This window comes from Cervus elaphus, chromosome 21, assembly GCF_910594005.1.
Source record: "Cervus elaphus chromosome 21, mCerEla1.1, whole genome shotgun sequence".
NCBI classification, from domain to species: domain Eukaryota; kingdom Metazoa; phylum Chordata; class Mammalia; order Artiodactyla; family Cervidae; genus Cervus; species Cervus elaphus.
Window position 1 is genome coordinate 54337783 of NC_057835.1, and position 16797 is coordinate 54354579.

General features: G+C 32.8%; 1 protein-coding gene across 1 annotated transcript in view; it reads left to right on the forward strand.

The window, feature by feature from the left end:
- The window catches only part of CSMD3 (CUB and Sushi multiple domains 3), a 1322573-nt gene extending 1314924 nt beyond the window's left edge, over positions 1-7649 (forward strand). The window contains exons 70-71 of the mRNA XM_043879976.1: positions 1639-1774; positions 5654-7649. Coding sequence (XP_043735911.1) covers positions 1639-1774; positions 5654-5813 — 296 coding nt within the window. The 3' untranslated portion in view covers positions 5814-7649. The remainder of the gene's footprint in view (positions 1-1638; positions 1775-5653) is intronic.
- Positions 7650-16797: the final 9148 nt, after the last annotated feature.

Consider the following 16797-nt stretch of genomic DNA (forward strand, 5'->3'; position numbering starts at 1 on the left):
CCAAGGAAAGTTTAATTTCACGGCAGCAAGCACCATCTGCAGTGATTTTGGAGCCAAAAAAAATAAAGTCTGACACTGTTTCCACTATTTATTTCCCCATCTATTTGCCATGAAGTGATAGTACCAGATGCCATAATCTTCATTTTCTGAATGTTGAGGTTTAAGCCAACTTTTTCACTCTCCTCTTTCACTTTTATCAAGAGGCTCTTTAGTTCTTCTTTGCTTTCTACCATAAGGTGTTATCTGCCTATCTGAGGTTATTGATATTTCTCCCAGCAATCTTGATTCCAACTTGTGCTTCATCCTGCCAAGCATTCCACATGATGTGCTCTGCATATGAGTTAAATAAGCAGGGTGACAATATACAGCCTTGACATACTCCTTTCCTTATTTGGAACCAGTCTGTTGTTCCATGTCCAGTTCTAACTGTTGCTTCTTGACCTGCATACATATTTTTCAGGAGGCAGGTTAGGTGGGCTGGTATTCCCATCTCTTGAATTTTCCACACTTTGCTGTGATCCACACAGTTAAAGGCTTTGGCATAGTTAATAAAGCATGACTTAGTTGAACATTTGATTTACTTGAATATTTATCAAAAAAGTAAATCGGCTTTCCCCAAATGAAAAATATTAAGGAGATGCCATTTCAGATAATGTCTTGCCACAATTGTTAGTTTTAAAATCAGTAGAAGACATACACTAACATAGTACATTGTCATAGTCATATAATTGAATGCAAGGTTTTTTCACATTATATTCCCCATAGCATCTCAAGCACTGCATGTCTAAAACAGAACCTATTAAAAAGAAAAACTATTTCTTTCTGAAAAAAGAGCTTGCTATTTATTTCTCTTCCATAGTCCCTGTGCCAACACATTGACAAATCTCATTTTTCTCATCTCTTAGCTATGCTAATGTCATAACCATTTACTCAGTCCCAAGGAGAACACTCCTAAATCCTATGCCTTCTTACACCCTTCATCCTTCATCCACACAAATGACTTCTGTTCACTTGAAATACGAAATGTTCCCAGAAATCTATCTTTTCATGCTCTTCTTAGTGCTATAGTTCCCATCTTAATTTCCATTTTTATCTGGGATGTCTTCAAAATATTCCTGCCTTCAGACCAGACTCTCTCAAGTCCATCTCACCCTAGTCACAGTTTAAAATCTTGTATTTTATCACTGAGCCATTTTTCCCCCTACACATCTTCAGTTATCCCTCACTATAGGTAGGTGGAAAGTTTGAGCTCTTTAGAATAATATTTATGCCTTTTCAGATAGTTTATCATGTTAGCCTCCTATTCCTACCACATATCCTTTGCATACAGATACGCTTAACATTAATTCATGCTTCGTATATATACTTATTTTGTCGCTCTGTATTCTTCCTACAGTTGTTATTAACTCAAGTTCAGAGACTCTGCTTATTTTTCATTCAGTATCCTTTCCTGGAAAAATATACATAGTAGGCATTGTGTAAAATTATGTGGAAATGAAGGAGTTTTGTGAATTATTTTTGTATTTCCAAGTAGATAAATATCTTGAGCAAGGAATAAATTAATTTTTTAAATAAAAAATATCAAGTTGATAAAAGAGACCTAATTTTGTATTTGTATGTTATTTTTTTCTTTTATAGGACTGAATATGTCAGAAGGCTCAAATTCTTCAAATCAACCTCATGGTACAAATAGTAGTTCCGTGGCCATTGCTATTCTGGTGCCTTTTTTTGCACTTATATTTGCAGGATTTGGATTTTATCTCTATAAACAAAGGTAAGTTTATTGATGTTGAGTATAAAATGTTTCCCAAATCCATATTTTATGTTCTTTTTACTCTACAGTTCAAATTCTAACTTCTGGGTTTTTTTTTTTTTTTTTTTTTGGTCTGGATTATTGTAGCAAATATAACCACAGTTTGTTAAAGCCATTATTTCCTCTGCCCATCATCCCATCACCCCAATAGACAGACAACTAAAATTGCTCTGTTGAGTTGTGCAAGCATTCAGCTTTATCCTTCCTCCTTTTGTCTGTCAATTTTCTGTAATGTAACTTCTTATATAAGTTATTTTTACATTATCCATGCTGAAACTATAGAGATACAAAATCTAAGTAAGGTTTAGATTGAAGAGGTGATATCTGTTCTTACATTTCTTTAGAAAAAAAGGAAGAAGTTTATGTTTAAACCTCTTAGTTTATATAACAGTACTGACAGATTTTACCCAGGCTGACAGATAATAAAATCTTCTAGTCCTCTCTTTTATCTTCTGTGGTTTTTAGAAGATGATGCAGTTAGTATGTTATATTTGTTATATATTTCATGTATGACTGTATAGATTATCAGTTGACCCCTTCTTTGCTACATCCGTTACAATATCTTGATGAAGGGCTTTACTATGCAGTTAGTCCACTATTTGAGACCATCCCTTATTAAGGAAGCAAAATAAAGCAAAAAAAAAAAAAGACGAAGAAAGTATGCTGGTAACCAGATAACTGAATGAATTCCTAAATGTCTTTTAATCAAAACTAATGTCCTTATTATAAATGCCAGTCTGTATTATCTAAGAATGATTTAATTCATATTACACAAATTTGTAACAATTGTGCATTAGCAGTTATTCAGGCCTTGTCAATATCATGTTATTAATGATAAAAATCATCACTAAATTTATTCATAAAGCAAGCTATGCTAATCATTTTTTATTATTGTGGTAAAATACACATAAAATGGTTTAAACTATTGTAGATGTACAATTCAGTGAATTTAGTATACTCACAATGTCACAGAACCATCAGCCTAAAAGGAAACTGTACCCACTAAGCAGTCACTCCTCCTACCCCAGTCCCAGGCAACTACTTTGGTTCACCTTCTGGATGTTTTATATATGTGGAAACATATAATAAGTGACATTTTGTATCTGGCTTCTTAAATATAATATAGTGTTTTCAAGGTTATCCATATCATACTACACATCTACATGTTATTGACTATGTGGCTGAATAACATTCCATTGTATGTTTAAATATGTCCATTCATCAGTTGATGGATATTTGGATTATTTCTGTGTTTGGGCTATTGTGGACAGTGCTGCTAGACACGTTTGTGTACAAGTTTTGTTCAGATGCCTGTTTCAGTTTTTTGAGTATGCATTCAAGAATGAAATTCTTGGATTATATGGTAATCCTTCATTTAACCTTTTTCCTTCATTTAACCACATTTAATGTGGTTTCCATGGTGGTTCAGATGGTAAAGCGTCTGCCTGCAATGCTGGCGACCTGGGTTCGATCCCTAGGTCAGGGGGATCCCCTGGAGAAGGAAATGGCAACCCACTCCAGTATTCTTTTTTTTTTTTTTCCCCAGTATTCTTGCCTAGAAAATCCCATCAACGGAGGAGCCTGATAGGTTGCAGTCCAAGGGGTCACAAAGAGTCGGACACGACTGAGTGATTTCACTTTCATTTAACCATCCTAGTGAAGTGGTATTTCATTGTGATATTGATCTGCATTTCCCTAATTACTAATAATATTGGACATTTTTCATGTGTCTGCTAGTCATTTGTCTACATGCTTTGAAGAAATACCTATTCAAATTCTTTGCCCATTTTTGAAATTGACTCATTTGTCTTATTTTTGAGGTATAAGAGTTCTCCATATATTCTGGATACTAGACCCTTTTCAAATATCTGGTTTGCAAATATTTCTCTTTCTGTGGGTTGTAGTTACAGTTTCTTGATAGTATCCTTTGATATACCAGACTTTTCATTTTGATGAAGTCCAATTTATTTCTTTTTTCTTTTGGTACTTTGCTCTTAGTATTATACCTAAGAGACCATTGCCAAATGCAAGGTCATGAAGGTTCACCTATGTGTTTTCTCCTAAGAATTTTATAGATCTTGTTCTTATGTTTAGAACATTGATTAGTTTTAAGTTAATTTTTATTGATGGTATAAACTTTTCTGAAGTTTGACATTATTTTCCTTAAAGCTGTTGCTTAATATTTGCAGAAACAAATCTTTTACACCTTTGTGATCCTTACCTAATTAGAAGGAAATGATGTTGCTTCTGTTCTTATTGTGAATCTAGTTTAAAAAAGAGATGAATATGATCAATTAGAATTATACACCTGACAAAAGCAAGTTGTAAACAATATAACTTATATAACTATATATATGTATATATATAGATTATGCTATTGAAAGCAATTTTAGATAGATTTTTTAAAATGTTATCATACAAATCCCTGACAATTTTTAGTAGAGAGAAAAAATTCAGAAAATGTGCTAAGGATAGTATAATCACAGAGTGGCAAATACAAATTATAATAAAATAAGTAGTTGAAATTTTGTGTTAATTTTTATAAGCAAAGAGAATTGTTTTAAAGCCTTTTTAGGAATTAGGTTTGAGGAACAAGTAGGGGTAAGCATGCCTTTGCTGCTGTTGTTCAGTCCCTAAGTTTTGTCCAACATTTGCGACCCTATGGACTACAGCACACCAGGCTCCCCTGTCTTTCCCTATCTCCCAGAGTTTGCTCAAACTCAAGTATGCCTTTAATCATTTGATTTACAAATAAAATTATAATTTGATCTATATATGATCTTTTTGTAATTTGATTTTTTATCATTTGATTTACAAATATCAGCAAATTATGCAGTAGGACGTGGGAAAGAGAAACTAGAAATAAAACATTAATCAAAAGTGAGACAAAAAATAAATGAGGGATTCAAAATGAGCAACTTATACCAGCCAGCTTAGATTCCATGTGTTTTATTAACTAATAGCAGATATTCAGTTATCAAGAATTCTGGAAACTATTTCATGACATGAAATACCAGTGTAGTTAGTCATTTTGTCTTTCAGATTTTGACTTTATTTGTTCTAATGTATATAATTTTAAGCCAATTGAGTATTTATGTTTCTGGGATACTTTAAGCATTTTCCAAAACTAGGTGTCAGCATTAGATGTCTGCTTTTCTTGGAACTCCCTTCTTATTACTGCAGAATGAACTCCTTATTGTCATTCAAGTCTCAGATTAAATTTTACTTCCTTATTTTCTTTATTACCTCTCCTAACATGGCTCCCAATTACTTCTGGTCATATTAACCATTTTCCTTTTCAGCAAAACAATTTTCATTATCTTGTTTCATTTTTCTTGTTTATTTTTAATATATTCATTGCTATCCTTGTAATATGAGAGTAATGAATTTGTATGTTTTTTGCAGAAAAGAAAAATTATATATCCAATGCCTAGGGTCATGCCTAGCATGTAATGGACACTCAATAAATATTTGAGGAATGAATAGTAATGGGATTTGAATTCATCATCATCATAATTTAGCTATATTTTACATGATCACTGATGATAACATTATCTTATAAGAAACTTTATAAGAATAGCCATAATATTTATTTATACTTATATTACTTATATTGGTACTGTTTATAAATATATATTGTATGTAAATAATAAAAGTCACTCTTGATTTAAAAATGACAGGTATATTATTAAAATTTGATGAATTGTGGTTTCTCAATATTTTCAAGTTATATTATCCATTAACAGTGATAACTCAAGTATTGATATATTGTGTTTGAGCCCTATTCTGCTGTTTCTAAAAGAAAATTAATGTATAACTAATTAGTGATCTCATCAACAGGACTGCTCCCAAAACCCAGTATACAGGATGTTCAGTTCATGAAAATAACAATGGCCAAGCAGCTTTTGAAAATCCCATGTACGACACCAACGCAAAGTCAGTGGAAGGGAAGGCAGTACGGTTCGATCCCAACTTGAACACAGTCTGCACAATGGTATAACGTGGCAGCTTTGGCCTTCTTCAGAAGCTTGGAAATCGACACACAAAACAGTGCACATTTAGGTCACTGATAAACAAATCAAAGCACACTTATCAGGACTCGCTGGGTCACCTTTTCCTGTGGAATGATAGAGAAGAGTGGTTTTTCATAAACTGGACCACAATTCTTCTTCATGTTTACCATGGAGAATTTTACAGAAATTTGGCTGCACTCCGAGAGTGCTTACTCACAGTTTATTTGCTTTTTTTAAAAAGGAGATTATTCTAAAACATAAACTTATTTGCATATATTGGAGGAGCATCCACTATCAGTATTTCTGTGCTTTATAAACTATATTAGAGGGACTGGGTTTTAAAAAAATGATATAGGGTAGAAAATAAGAGCTATACTTACAAGAGTCAATAGATCACTGACTTCTCTTTAACTGTCATGAGCTGTATCACGCCCGTAAGTCTGTATTTCACACCACTCTATCAGCTGTTCCTTCCTATTAATTGAGTCATTGTTTTCTTCCTTTCCCTGGTTATTTCAGATTGAGCCATGCCCTGAAATGTTTATGAGCTAATTTTTGTCACAGATGAGATAAGATTGCCCACGCTGATTTGATGCTTTCTGGTTTTTGTTCTTCAGTATCATACTGCTATCTTTTTTTAGACTGGTTGTCATAGTTTCTGCAAATGGCAAGATCATCATGCTATTTTCCTGATTTCGCTCATTATGTTGTAACCAATATTATTCAGTGAGCCATGGGGTAAGTGTTTAATTCCTTGCTTCAATCTTTTTTGTCCCTCAGAAACCACTTTAGCTGGCAAAAGCTGTCTATAATAATCATGATTTTGCAGTTATCTGAGATACCAAACTTACCATTCTTTACCATTCTTTCTAATATTTTTGCAAGACCAAATAGAACCTATCAATCTACTTATTTAGTTTATAACTTATCTGTTTTTCCTTCAAGCTGAGTCTTCAAATTTATTTAATATTGCTTTGAACTTTTATCTAACAGTGAGTTAGAAGTATAAGCTTGTTAAACTTTTTAGTTAACATTGAGGTAAACATATATTTTGGACCATTGCCTAAATCAAAATGACTAAAAGTAAAATTATTTTCCAATCACCAATATAAATTTATTTCCTAAAGTTGTGGATTTACCAAATTTTTATATATATAAAAATTTCTATTCTCTTATTCTTAAGAAGCAGCTTCCAGATATGACAGGCTTCTTTCATAGTCATTAAGGTATGTATTTGCAAGTTATTTACAACTGTATCACAGTAATGCCAGCATTTTGATTTAATAGGTCATAGTCTTCCTTTAATAGCATGTTTTACTTCATTGAATAAATTATGTACCCAGTGTGAACACTTCATTGTTGTCCCTTTCAAATATGGATAAAGTTGTAAACAGTCTCGACTTTTTGTATCATGAGACAGAGTGCCTACGAGAAATCATTGCACCCAGAGCGCTGCTTGGATCTATCTCTACAACATGTAGTGGATTTCTTGTAAACCACTTTGAGATACATTGTTTTGGAAATTCATATAATTTTCCCAACATTGTACTCTACTGACAGGATGCTGTTTTAAATTTTATTCCATCAGTTATTTATTCTTGTTTATTCAAATGACTGCAATAACAATGATTCATTCATTAATGTTAAGGTTAATACATTTAAGATCTTGTTTAAACAATGTTTCTTCTGCAACTGGCTACTCCTCTTATATTAATGCATACACTTTTGTAAAGAAGTATATTTTTATGAAAAAAAAACTTTGTAAAAGTATGATGTAAATTTTCAGTGCAATGTAAACAAAATAAAAGTGGATAATTGCTTTTGTAAAATGTGTATTCTTTTCAAAATTGTCTGTCGGTGTACTGGTTAGTAAAAGGAATGAGCCGCCCTTTATTTGGTGATATAATAAAGTTCTCAAACTGCATATACTTAGTTCACAACATAATAATGAAATATGGGTATTTTTTTCCATGTTCTGTAGTTCCCAAGTATAACACTCTTAAAAGTAAACAGATTCACAGTAAGCATAATAGTAGCATAAAAACCTCATCTTAGAATTTACCTTGTGTCAATATTTTAATAATTCATACTATCTAAAATTAGATAGTATATTCTTATTATTTCTAGTATTGCTATAGTATATTTCTTAGAGATATTTATGTTAAGCATACTTCCTAGGTATGAACCCAATAACCTTTTGAATTGCTACATTAAACTAATATTCAATAACAAATCTATCTTTCCAGGATGAAATATGGAAAGTTTTGTACTCAAGAGATTTACTGTTTCTATGAAGTTCAAATCACAAGTGATTGAAATTCAATTTTATTAGATAACTCTTCTTTACAGAACACATTGTCTTCATATGTCAAGACCTGAATCTCCAGTCTTCACAAGTCTATCACTGTTTATTATGCTTTTATTTTAGAAATAATTGCTTCTTGATATATTTCAGTTTCTGTTTTAACTTCATTAACTGTATTATCTCCACCTTTAGTTCACTTCATATCTTCTGCATTTTCTGTTGTTGTTATTTGTCTTTATGTTTATTCCTCCCTGTGTTTTCTTTTTCTCCCTTTTTATTTTTCAACTTTAGATTTTTCTTTCTATTGATGCTTTTCTTATCATCCTTTCCTCTTTTACATGTCTTATCCTTTTCAGCCTTTTTATTATTAATTCTCATTTTTAAAATTTTCTGTTTATCTTTTTAACCCCCTCAAAAGTTAGCAGCAATTTTAGTGGAAGTAACTTTAATCTTTTCATAGCTTTATTAAAGTATAATTAGCAATTGTGAGATATTTAAAATGTATAGCTTGATGTACATAGTTTTTTTTTTTCTTTTTTGATCAGAACATTTCAGTTCTACTCTATTATTAGATTTCAATTAAGGACGTAACTTAAAAAGAGTCTTCTTGAGTGCCCCTTATATTTAAGAACATTAAAGCCATAGGTTCCACTCGGGATCTCTTGATAATGGAATCTAATGAAAATTATTGTGGGCATAAACCAAAGGTCAGATTTATTTTACCTGTCCTTTTCACTTATATGAGAGAAAAGAAAAAAAGCAATAACATTAGCTAAAGCAGTCAATAAAAATATCTATATGAGAGTCTCTTAAAGAGAATAAGAGAATATATTTCCTGTCAAAGTACTAATCTATAAATATCTATAAAGTTAAAACAGACATTGTTAAAGGAAGGGGAAAAAGCACCTCTATAAAATTATAGACGCTCATAAGTCTAGGAAATAATCAAAAATGGGCAGTTTGAAACTTGGCTGAAAGAAATATTGATTTGCTTCTCTCTCTCTTTTTTTTTTAGGATGACTTTGGAGGAAAGGGAATAAGGATCTCAAAAGATATACATGTGTAAAAATCTGAGAAATATCTTTCTTTCATTACTTTCATGAACTTGATATTCTGAAGTACTTTAAAGCAGGTTTTAAAATTACTGGAGAATAGAACAGCCACTGAACATTGGATTTCATTCTTTAGTATACAAAGCAATAGAGGTAGTGAACACCTGCTAGATACATTCCCAACTTTTAATAAGTTCCCATGTGTAATAATTGTATTAATCCTGAAAAAGAAGTATATTCTACACATTCAAATTCATAGCTATAAGTTGCATTGCAAACAAAAAAAGAAATCTGTGCTTAACCTTTTATAAGATCCAAATCCTGCTTATAAGTATTCACATACCTATGAAAATAGGGATAATCCCAAATGCTTTGACAGGATAAGTGATATACATAGATATAGAGAAAAATATAGACCCACCTTCACATTATGAATTAAAATAAACCAAAAGGCCTTCTTGATAAGTATTTTCTTCATATCGTTTAGTTAAGATTGGCATTTGCAGCAAGTACATTGTGATGTTACAGGGAATAAAACTTTCTCTTGAGTTATTGGCAATGAAAATTAAGGGCTTGAGTTGGACTTTAGTTACCAAATAGCAACATAAACAAGAAACATTTCTAAGAAGAAATCCCTAATAGGAAAGACTGAGTATAAATAGCAAAATGTCATTAATTAGTGTATTAACACAGCAGATATTTTCTAAAATTAAACATTCACATAATACTCTAGTATGAAGTATAATGTCTAGTGGATGAATATAAGAAACACATAGATCTTATCTTGAGGTAATTTAAAGTTTTGTCAAGCTATTAATAATTTTTTTAAAGTATACATAGAAGCCACATAATAATTCTATGTGGTAACTATGTTCATTTCTGTAAGCTTTCACTCTTTTTCTGTTAAAATTGATTTCTATGGCATTAAAAGCAAATCTTTGACTAGCCTACTGAATAAGATTAAGGAGTATAAAGGTGATATGGATTATGTGGCATCAATATTTGTCTTCAGAATATTCAGAATTTGATGAAGTTAATTTGAAGACTCCATTTTAGGTCAGTTTAATATAATGGAAAACTTGGACATTTCTTGACAAAATGACCAGAAGCTATTCACAATATCAATGATGAATTTCTGTTTACTTTTTATTTTATCAGTATATGATTTCCTAGGAATCTTTTATTGAAGTTTTATAAAATGTCATTTGAAGTTTATTGACAAAAAAGCATTCAAAATTATTCAACAAATAAATTAGACAAGACAAAAATCAAATTTACATTTAAAGATATGCTATTATTAAGTAAACAAAATCAGTATTTTTCACCTAGTAATTCTTCTCAATAGGTTATCCAAAGGAAATAATCAAGAGAGAAGTACTTGACATGTGCTTTTCACATTATAAACTATTTGTGTATGATAAAAAATACATCACTAGTTACCAATATGTAAGCAGTATAAATCTTCACTGATCTGGGATTGCATTAGAAATTACCATGCATTTAAAAGTAATTTTTAAAACTTATGTTCAGAGTTAATGATATGAAGACTTCAGTTTTTTAAAACAAAAGCCACTCTTTCTTACCACTGTTTTCTCTTTCCATTTTTCTGTTTATTCCAAATATAAACATAAATGTTTTGAAGCAAAGAAATAAAATACAAATAGTCACAATTATCAGGAGTGTGAAGGACTGCAATCTTTTCATTTGACTTTTTTCCGGGAAGACATATATGTTAATAACATTATAAAAATATTTTTAATTTTTTATTGAAGGATAATAGCTTTACAGAATTTTGTTGTTTTCTGTCAAACCTCAACATGGATCAGCCAATGTATACATATATCCCCTCCCTTTTGAACCTCTCTTGCATCTCCTGACCCATCCCACCACTCTAGGTTGATACAGAGCCCCTGTTTGTGTTTCCTGAGCCATTTAGCAAATTCCCATTGGCTATCTACTTTACGTATGGTAATGTAAGTTTCCATGTTACTCTTTCCATACATCTCACCCTCTCCTCCCCTCTCCCCGTGTCCATAAGTCTATTGTCTATGTCTGTTTCTCCATTGCTGCCCTGTAAATAAATTATTCAGTGCCATTTTTCTAGATTCTGTGTATGTGCATTGGAAAACGATATATATCTTTGACTTTCTGACTCACTTCACTCTGTATAATAGGTTCTAGGTTCATTCACCTCATCAGAATTGACTCAAATGTGTTCCATTTTATGGCTGAGTAATATTTCATTGTGTATATGTACCACAGCATCTTTATCCATTCATCTGTGGTGGACATCTAGGTTGCTTCTGTGTTCTAGCTATTGTCAATAGTGCTCCAATGAACAATGGGATACATGTGTCTCTTTCAATTTTGGTTTCCTCGGGGTATATTCCTAGGAGTGGGATTGCTGGGTCATATCCTGGTTTTATTCCTAGCTTTTTAAGGAATTTCCATACCATCTTCCATAGTGGCTGTATCAATTTACATTTCCACCAACAATGCAAGAACATTCTGTTTTCTCCACACCCTCTCCAGCATTTATTGCTTGTAGACTTTTTGATGAGGGCCATTCTGACCAGTGTGAGGTGATATCTCATTGTGGTTTTGATTTGCATTTTCCTAACAATGAGCAATGTTGAGCATCTTTTCATGTGTTTATTTGCCATCTGTACATCTTCTTTGGAGAAATGTCTGTTTAGGTCTTTTTTCTAACTTTTGATTGGGTTGTTTGTGTTTCTGGAATTGAGTTTTATGAGCTGCTTGTATATTTTGGAAATTAACCCTTTGTCAGTTGTTTCATTTGCTTTTATTTTTTCCCATTCTGAGGGTTGTCTTGTCACCTTGCTTATAGTTTCCTTTGCTGTGCAAAAGTTTTTAAGTTTAATCAATTTAGTCGCACTTGTTTACTTTTGTTTTTATTTCCATTTCTCTAGGAGGTGGGTCATAGAGGATGTTGCTTTGATTTATGTCATCCAGTGTTCTGCCTATGTTACATCTAAGAGTTTTATCATTTCTGGTCTTACCTTTAGGTCTTTAACCCAATTTGAGTTTAACTTTGTGTATGGTGTTAAGAGTTGTTTTAATTTCTTTCTTTTACATATAGCTGTCCAGTTTTCCTAGCACCATCTAATGAAGAGACTGTCTTTGCCCCATTGTATATTCCTGACTCCTTTGTCAAAAATAAGATACCCATAAGTGCATGGGTTTATTTCTGGGCTTTCTATCTTGTTCCATTGGTCTATATTTCTATTTTTGTGCTAGTACCCCTACTAACTTGATGACTGTAGCTTTGTAGTATGATCTGAAGTCAAGAAGGTTGATTCCTCCAGCTCCATTCTTCTTTCTCAAGACTGTTTTGGTTATTCGGGGTCTTTTTTGTTTACATATGAATTGTGAAATTTTTTTTTCTTTTCTAATTCTGTGAAAAATGCCTTTGGTACTTTGATACGGATCACATGGAATGTGTAGATTGCATTTGGTAGTATAGTCATTTTCACAATATTGATTCTTCCTACCCAGGAACATGAGATATCTATCCATCTGTTTATGTCTTTGATTTCTTTCATCAGTGTCTTATAACTTTCTGTGTACAGTTCTTTTGTCTCCTTAGGTAAGTTTATTCCTAGATATTTAATTTGTTGCAATGGTGAATGGGATTGATTCCCTAATTGCTCTTTCTGATTTTTCATTGTTCATATATAGAAATGCAAGTGATTTCTGTGTATTGATTTTGTATCCTGCAACTTTGCTAAATTCACTGATTAGCTCTAGTAATTTTCTGAGACTATCTTTACGGTTTCCTATGTACAGTATCATGTCATCTACAAAGAGTGAGAGCTTTACTTCTGCTTTTCTGATTTGGATTCCTTTTCTTTTTCTTCTCTGATTGCTGTGGCTAGGGCTTCCAGAATAATGTTGAATAATAGTGGTGAAAGTGGACACCCTTGTCTTGCTCCTGATCTTAGGGGGGATGCTTTAATTTTTCACCATTGAGAATAATGTTTGCTGTAGGGTTATCATATATGGCCTTGACTATGTTGAGGTAAGTTCCTTCTATGCCCATTTTTTGAAGAGCTTTAATCAGAGATGGATGTTGAATTTTGTTGAAGGCTTTTTCTCCATCTGTTGAGCTGATCATATGGTTTTTATCTTTCAATTTGTTAATATGGTGTATCACATTGATTGATTTGCATACATTGAAGAACCCTTGCATTCCTAGAATAAACCCAACATGATTATGGTGTATTAGCTTTTTGATGTGTTGCTGAATTCTGTTTGCTAAAATTTTGTTGAGGATTTTTGCATCTATGTTCGTTAGTTATATTGGCCTGTAGTTTGTGTGTGTGTGTGTGTTGCCTTTGCCTGGTTTTGGTATCAGAGTGATGGTGGCCTCGTAGAATGAGTTTGAAAGTGTTCCTTCCTCTTCAATTTTTTGAAAGAGTTTTAGAAGGATAAGCATTAGCTCTTCTCTAAATGTTTGGTAGAATTCTCCTGTGAAGACATCTGGTCCTGAACTTTTGTTTTTTGGGAGATTTTTGATTCCAAAATTGGGAGCTTCAATTTCAGTGCTTGTAATTCAGTTGTTCATAATTTCTATTTATTCCTAGTTCAGTCTTGGAAGATTGAACTTTTCTAAGAATCTGTTCATTTCTTGCAGGTTATCCATTTTATTGTCATATAGTTGTTCATAATAGTCTCATAATCATTTGTATTTCTGCATTGTCTCTTGTAACCTCTCCTTTTTTGTTTCTAATTTTGTTAATTTGATTTTTTTCTTGATGAGTCTGGCTAAAGGTTTGTCAATTTTGTTTATCTTCTCAAAGAACTAGCTTTTAGTTTTACTAATATTTATTTACTATTGTTTCTTTCATTTATTTTTCATTAATTTCTGCTCAAATCTTTATGATTTCTTTCCCTCTACTAATTTTTTGTTGTTGTTCTTCTTCTCTTTCCAGTTGTTTTAGGTGTAAAGTTAGGTTGTCTCTTCAATGTTTTTCTTGTTTCATGAGGTAGAATTGTATTGCTATAAAATTCCCTCTTAGAAGTGTTTTTACTGCATCCCATGGGTTTTGAGTTGTCATGTTTTCATTGTCATTTACTTCTAGAAATTTTTTTATTTCCCTTTTGATTTCTTCAGTAACCTGTTGGTTATTTAGAAACATGTTCTTTAATCTCCATGTGTTTGTGTTTCTTAACAGTTTTTGTGTTTTTTTTTTCTTGTAATTGATATCTAGTCTCAATAGTGTTGTGTTTGGAAAAGATGCTGGATACAATTTCATTTTTCTTAAATTTACTGAGACTTGTTTTGTGACCCAAGATATGGTCTGTCCTGGAGAATGATTCGTGTGCACTTGAGAAGAAGGTGTATTCTTCTGCATTTGGATGGAATGCCCTGAAGATATCAGTGAGATCCATCTAATGTATCATTTAAGACTTGTGTTTCCTTATTAATTTTCTGTTTTAATGATCTGTCCATTGTTGTGAGTGGGGTATTAAAGTCTCCTACTATTATTGTGTTACTGTCAGTTTCTCCTTTTATATCTGTTACTGTTTGTCTTATGTATTGAGGTGCTCCTATGTTGGGTGCATAGATATTTACAATTGTTGTGTCTTCCTCTTGAATTGATCCCTTGATCATTATGTAGTATTCTTCTTTATTTCTTGCAGTCTTCCTTATTTTAAGGTCTATTTTGTCTGATATGAGAATTGCTACTCCAGCTTTCTTTTGCTTCCCATTTGCATGGAGTATATTTTTCCATCCTCTCACTTTCAGCCTATATGTGTCTTGAGGTCTGAAGTGGGTTTTTTTGTAGACAGCATATATATGGGTCTTCTTTTTGTATCCTTCAGTCAGTCTGGGTCTTTTGGGTGGATCATTTAATCCACTTACATTTAAAGTAATTATTGATATATATGTTCCTATTGTCATTTTCTTAATTGTTTGGGATTGATTTTGTAGATCCTTTTTCTTCTGTTGTATTTCTTAACTGTATAAGTCCCTTTAACATTTGTTGTAAAGCTAGTTTGGTGGTACTGAATTCTCTTAACTTTTGCTTTTCTGAAAACCTTTTTATTTCTCCATCAATTTTGAATGCAGTCCTTGCTGGTACAGTAATCTTGGTTGCAGATTTTTCCCTTTCAGTACTTTAAATATATCCTGCCATTCCCTCTGGCCTGCAGAGTTTCTGCTAAAAGATCAGCTGTTAAGTGGTTGCTTTTCCCTTGCTGCTTTTACTATTCTTTGTGTTTATTCTTTGTTAGTTTGATTAGTATGTGTCTTGGCGTGTTTCTCCTTGGGTCCATTCTGTGTACGACTCTTTGTGCCTCTTGAACTTGATCGACTATTTCCTTTTCCATGTTGGGGAAATGTTCAACTATAATCTCTTCAAAAGTTTTCTCATACCCTTTCTTTTTGTCTTCTTCTTCTGGAACCCCTATAGTTTGAATGTTGGTGCATTTTATTGTCCCAGGGGTCTCTGAGACCACCCTCAGTTCTTGTCTTTCTTTTTACTTTATTCTGCTCTTCAGAAGTTATTTCCAACATTTTATCTTCCAGCTCACTGAGTCATTCTTCTGCTTCAGTTATTCAGCTATTGATTCCTTCTAGAGTATTTTTAATTTCAGCAATTGTTTTGTTTGTCTCTCTGTGTTTATTCTTTAATTCATCTAGGTCTTTTTAATTGATTCTTGCATTTTCTCCTTTATGTTTTCCAGGGTTTTGATCATCTTTACTATCAATATTTTGAGTTCTTTTTCAGGTAGTTTGCCTATTTCCTCTTCATTTATTTGGACTTCTGTGGTTCTACTTTTTCCCTTCATTTGTGTAGTATTTCACTGCCTTTTCAATGTATTTTTTTTAACTTATGTATTTGAGGTCTCCTTTTCCCAGGCTTCAGGTTGAATTCTTTCTCCTTTTGGTTTTCACCATCCTAAGGTTGGTCCAGTGGTTTGTGTAAGCTTCTTATAGGGTGAGATTTGTGCTGAGTTTTTTTGTTGTTGTTTGTTTGTTTTTGCTCTGATGGGCAAAGCTGAGTAAGGTGGTAATCCTGTCTGCTGATGATTGGATTTGTATTTTTGTTTTGTTTGTTGTTTATATGAAGCATCCTGTACAGGGTACTACTGGTGGTTGGATGATGCCAGGTCTTATATTCAATTGGCTTCCTTTGTGTGAGTTCTCACTAGTTGATACTCCCTAGGGGCTTCCCTGGTGGCTCAGAGATTAAAGCGTCTGCCTGCAATGCAGGAGACCCGGGTTTGATCCCTGAGTCAGGAAGATCCCCTGGAGAAGGAAATGGCAACCCACTCCAGTATTCTTGCCTGGAGAATCCCATGGAGGGAGGAGCCTGGCAGGCTACAGTCTATAGGGTCACAAAGATTCAGACACGGCTGAGCAACTTCAGTTCAGTTCAGTTCAGTTCAGTTTACGGTTAGTTCTCCGTTATTCTAGTCTTTTGGAGTCAGTGCTCACACTCCGAAGGCTCGGGGCTTGATCCCTGGTCTGGAGCAACGATTCCAAAAGTTGTTTGTTATGGCATTAAGTGAGATTTAAACAAATGTCCAAAAATGAGAATCCAAAGATGAAACCCAGAAAATGGCAGTTACATAATCAGGCAAGTA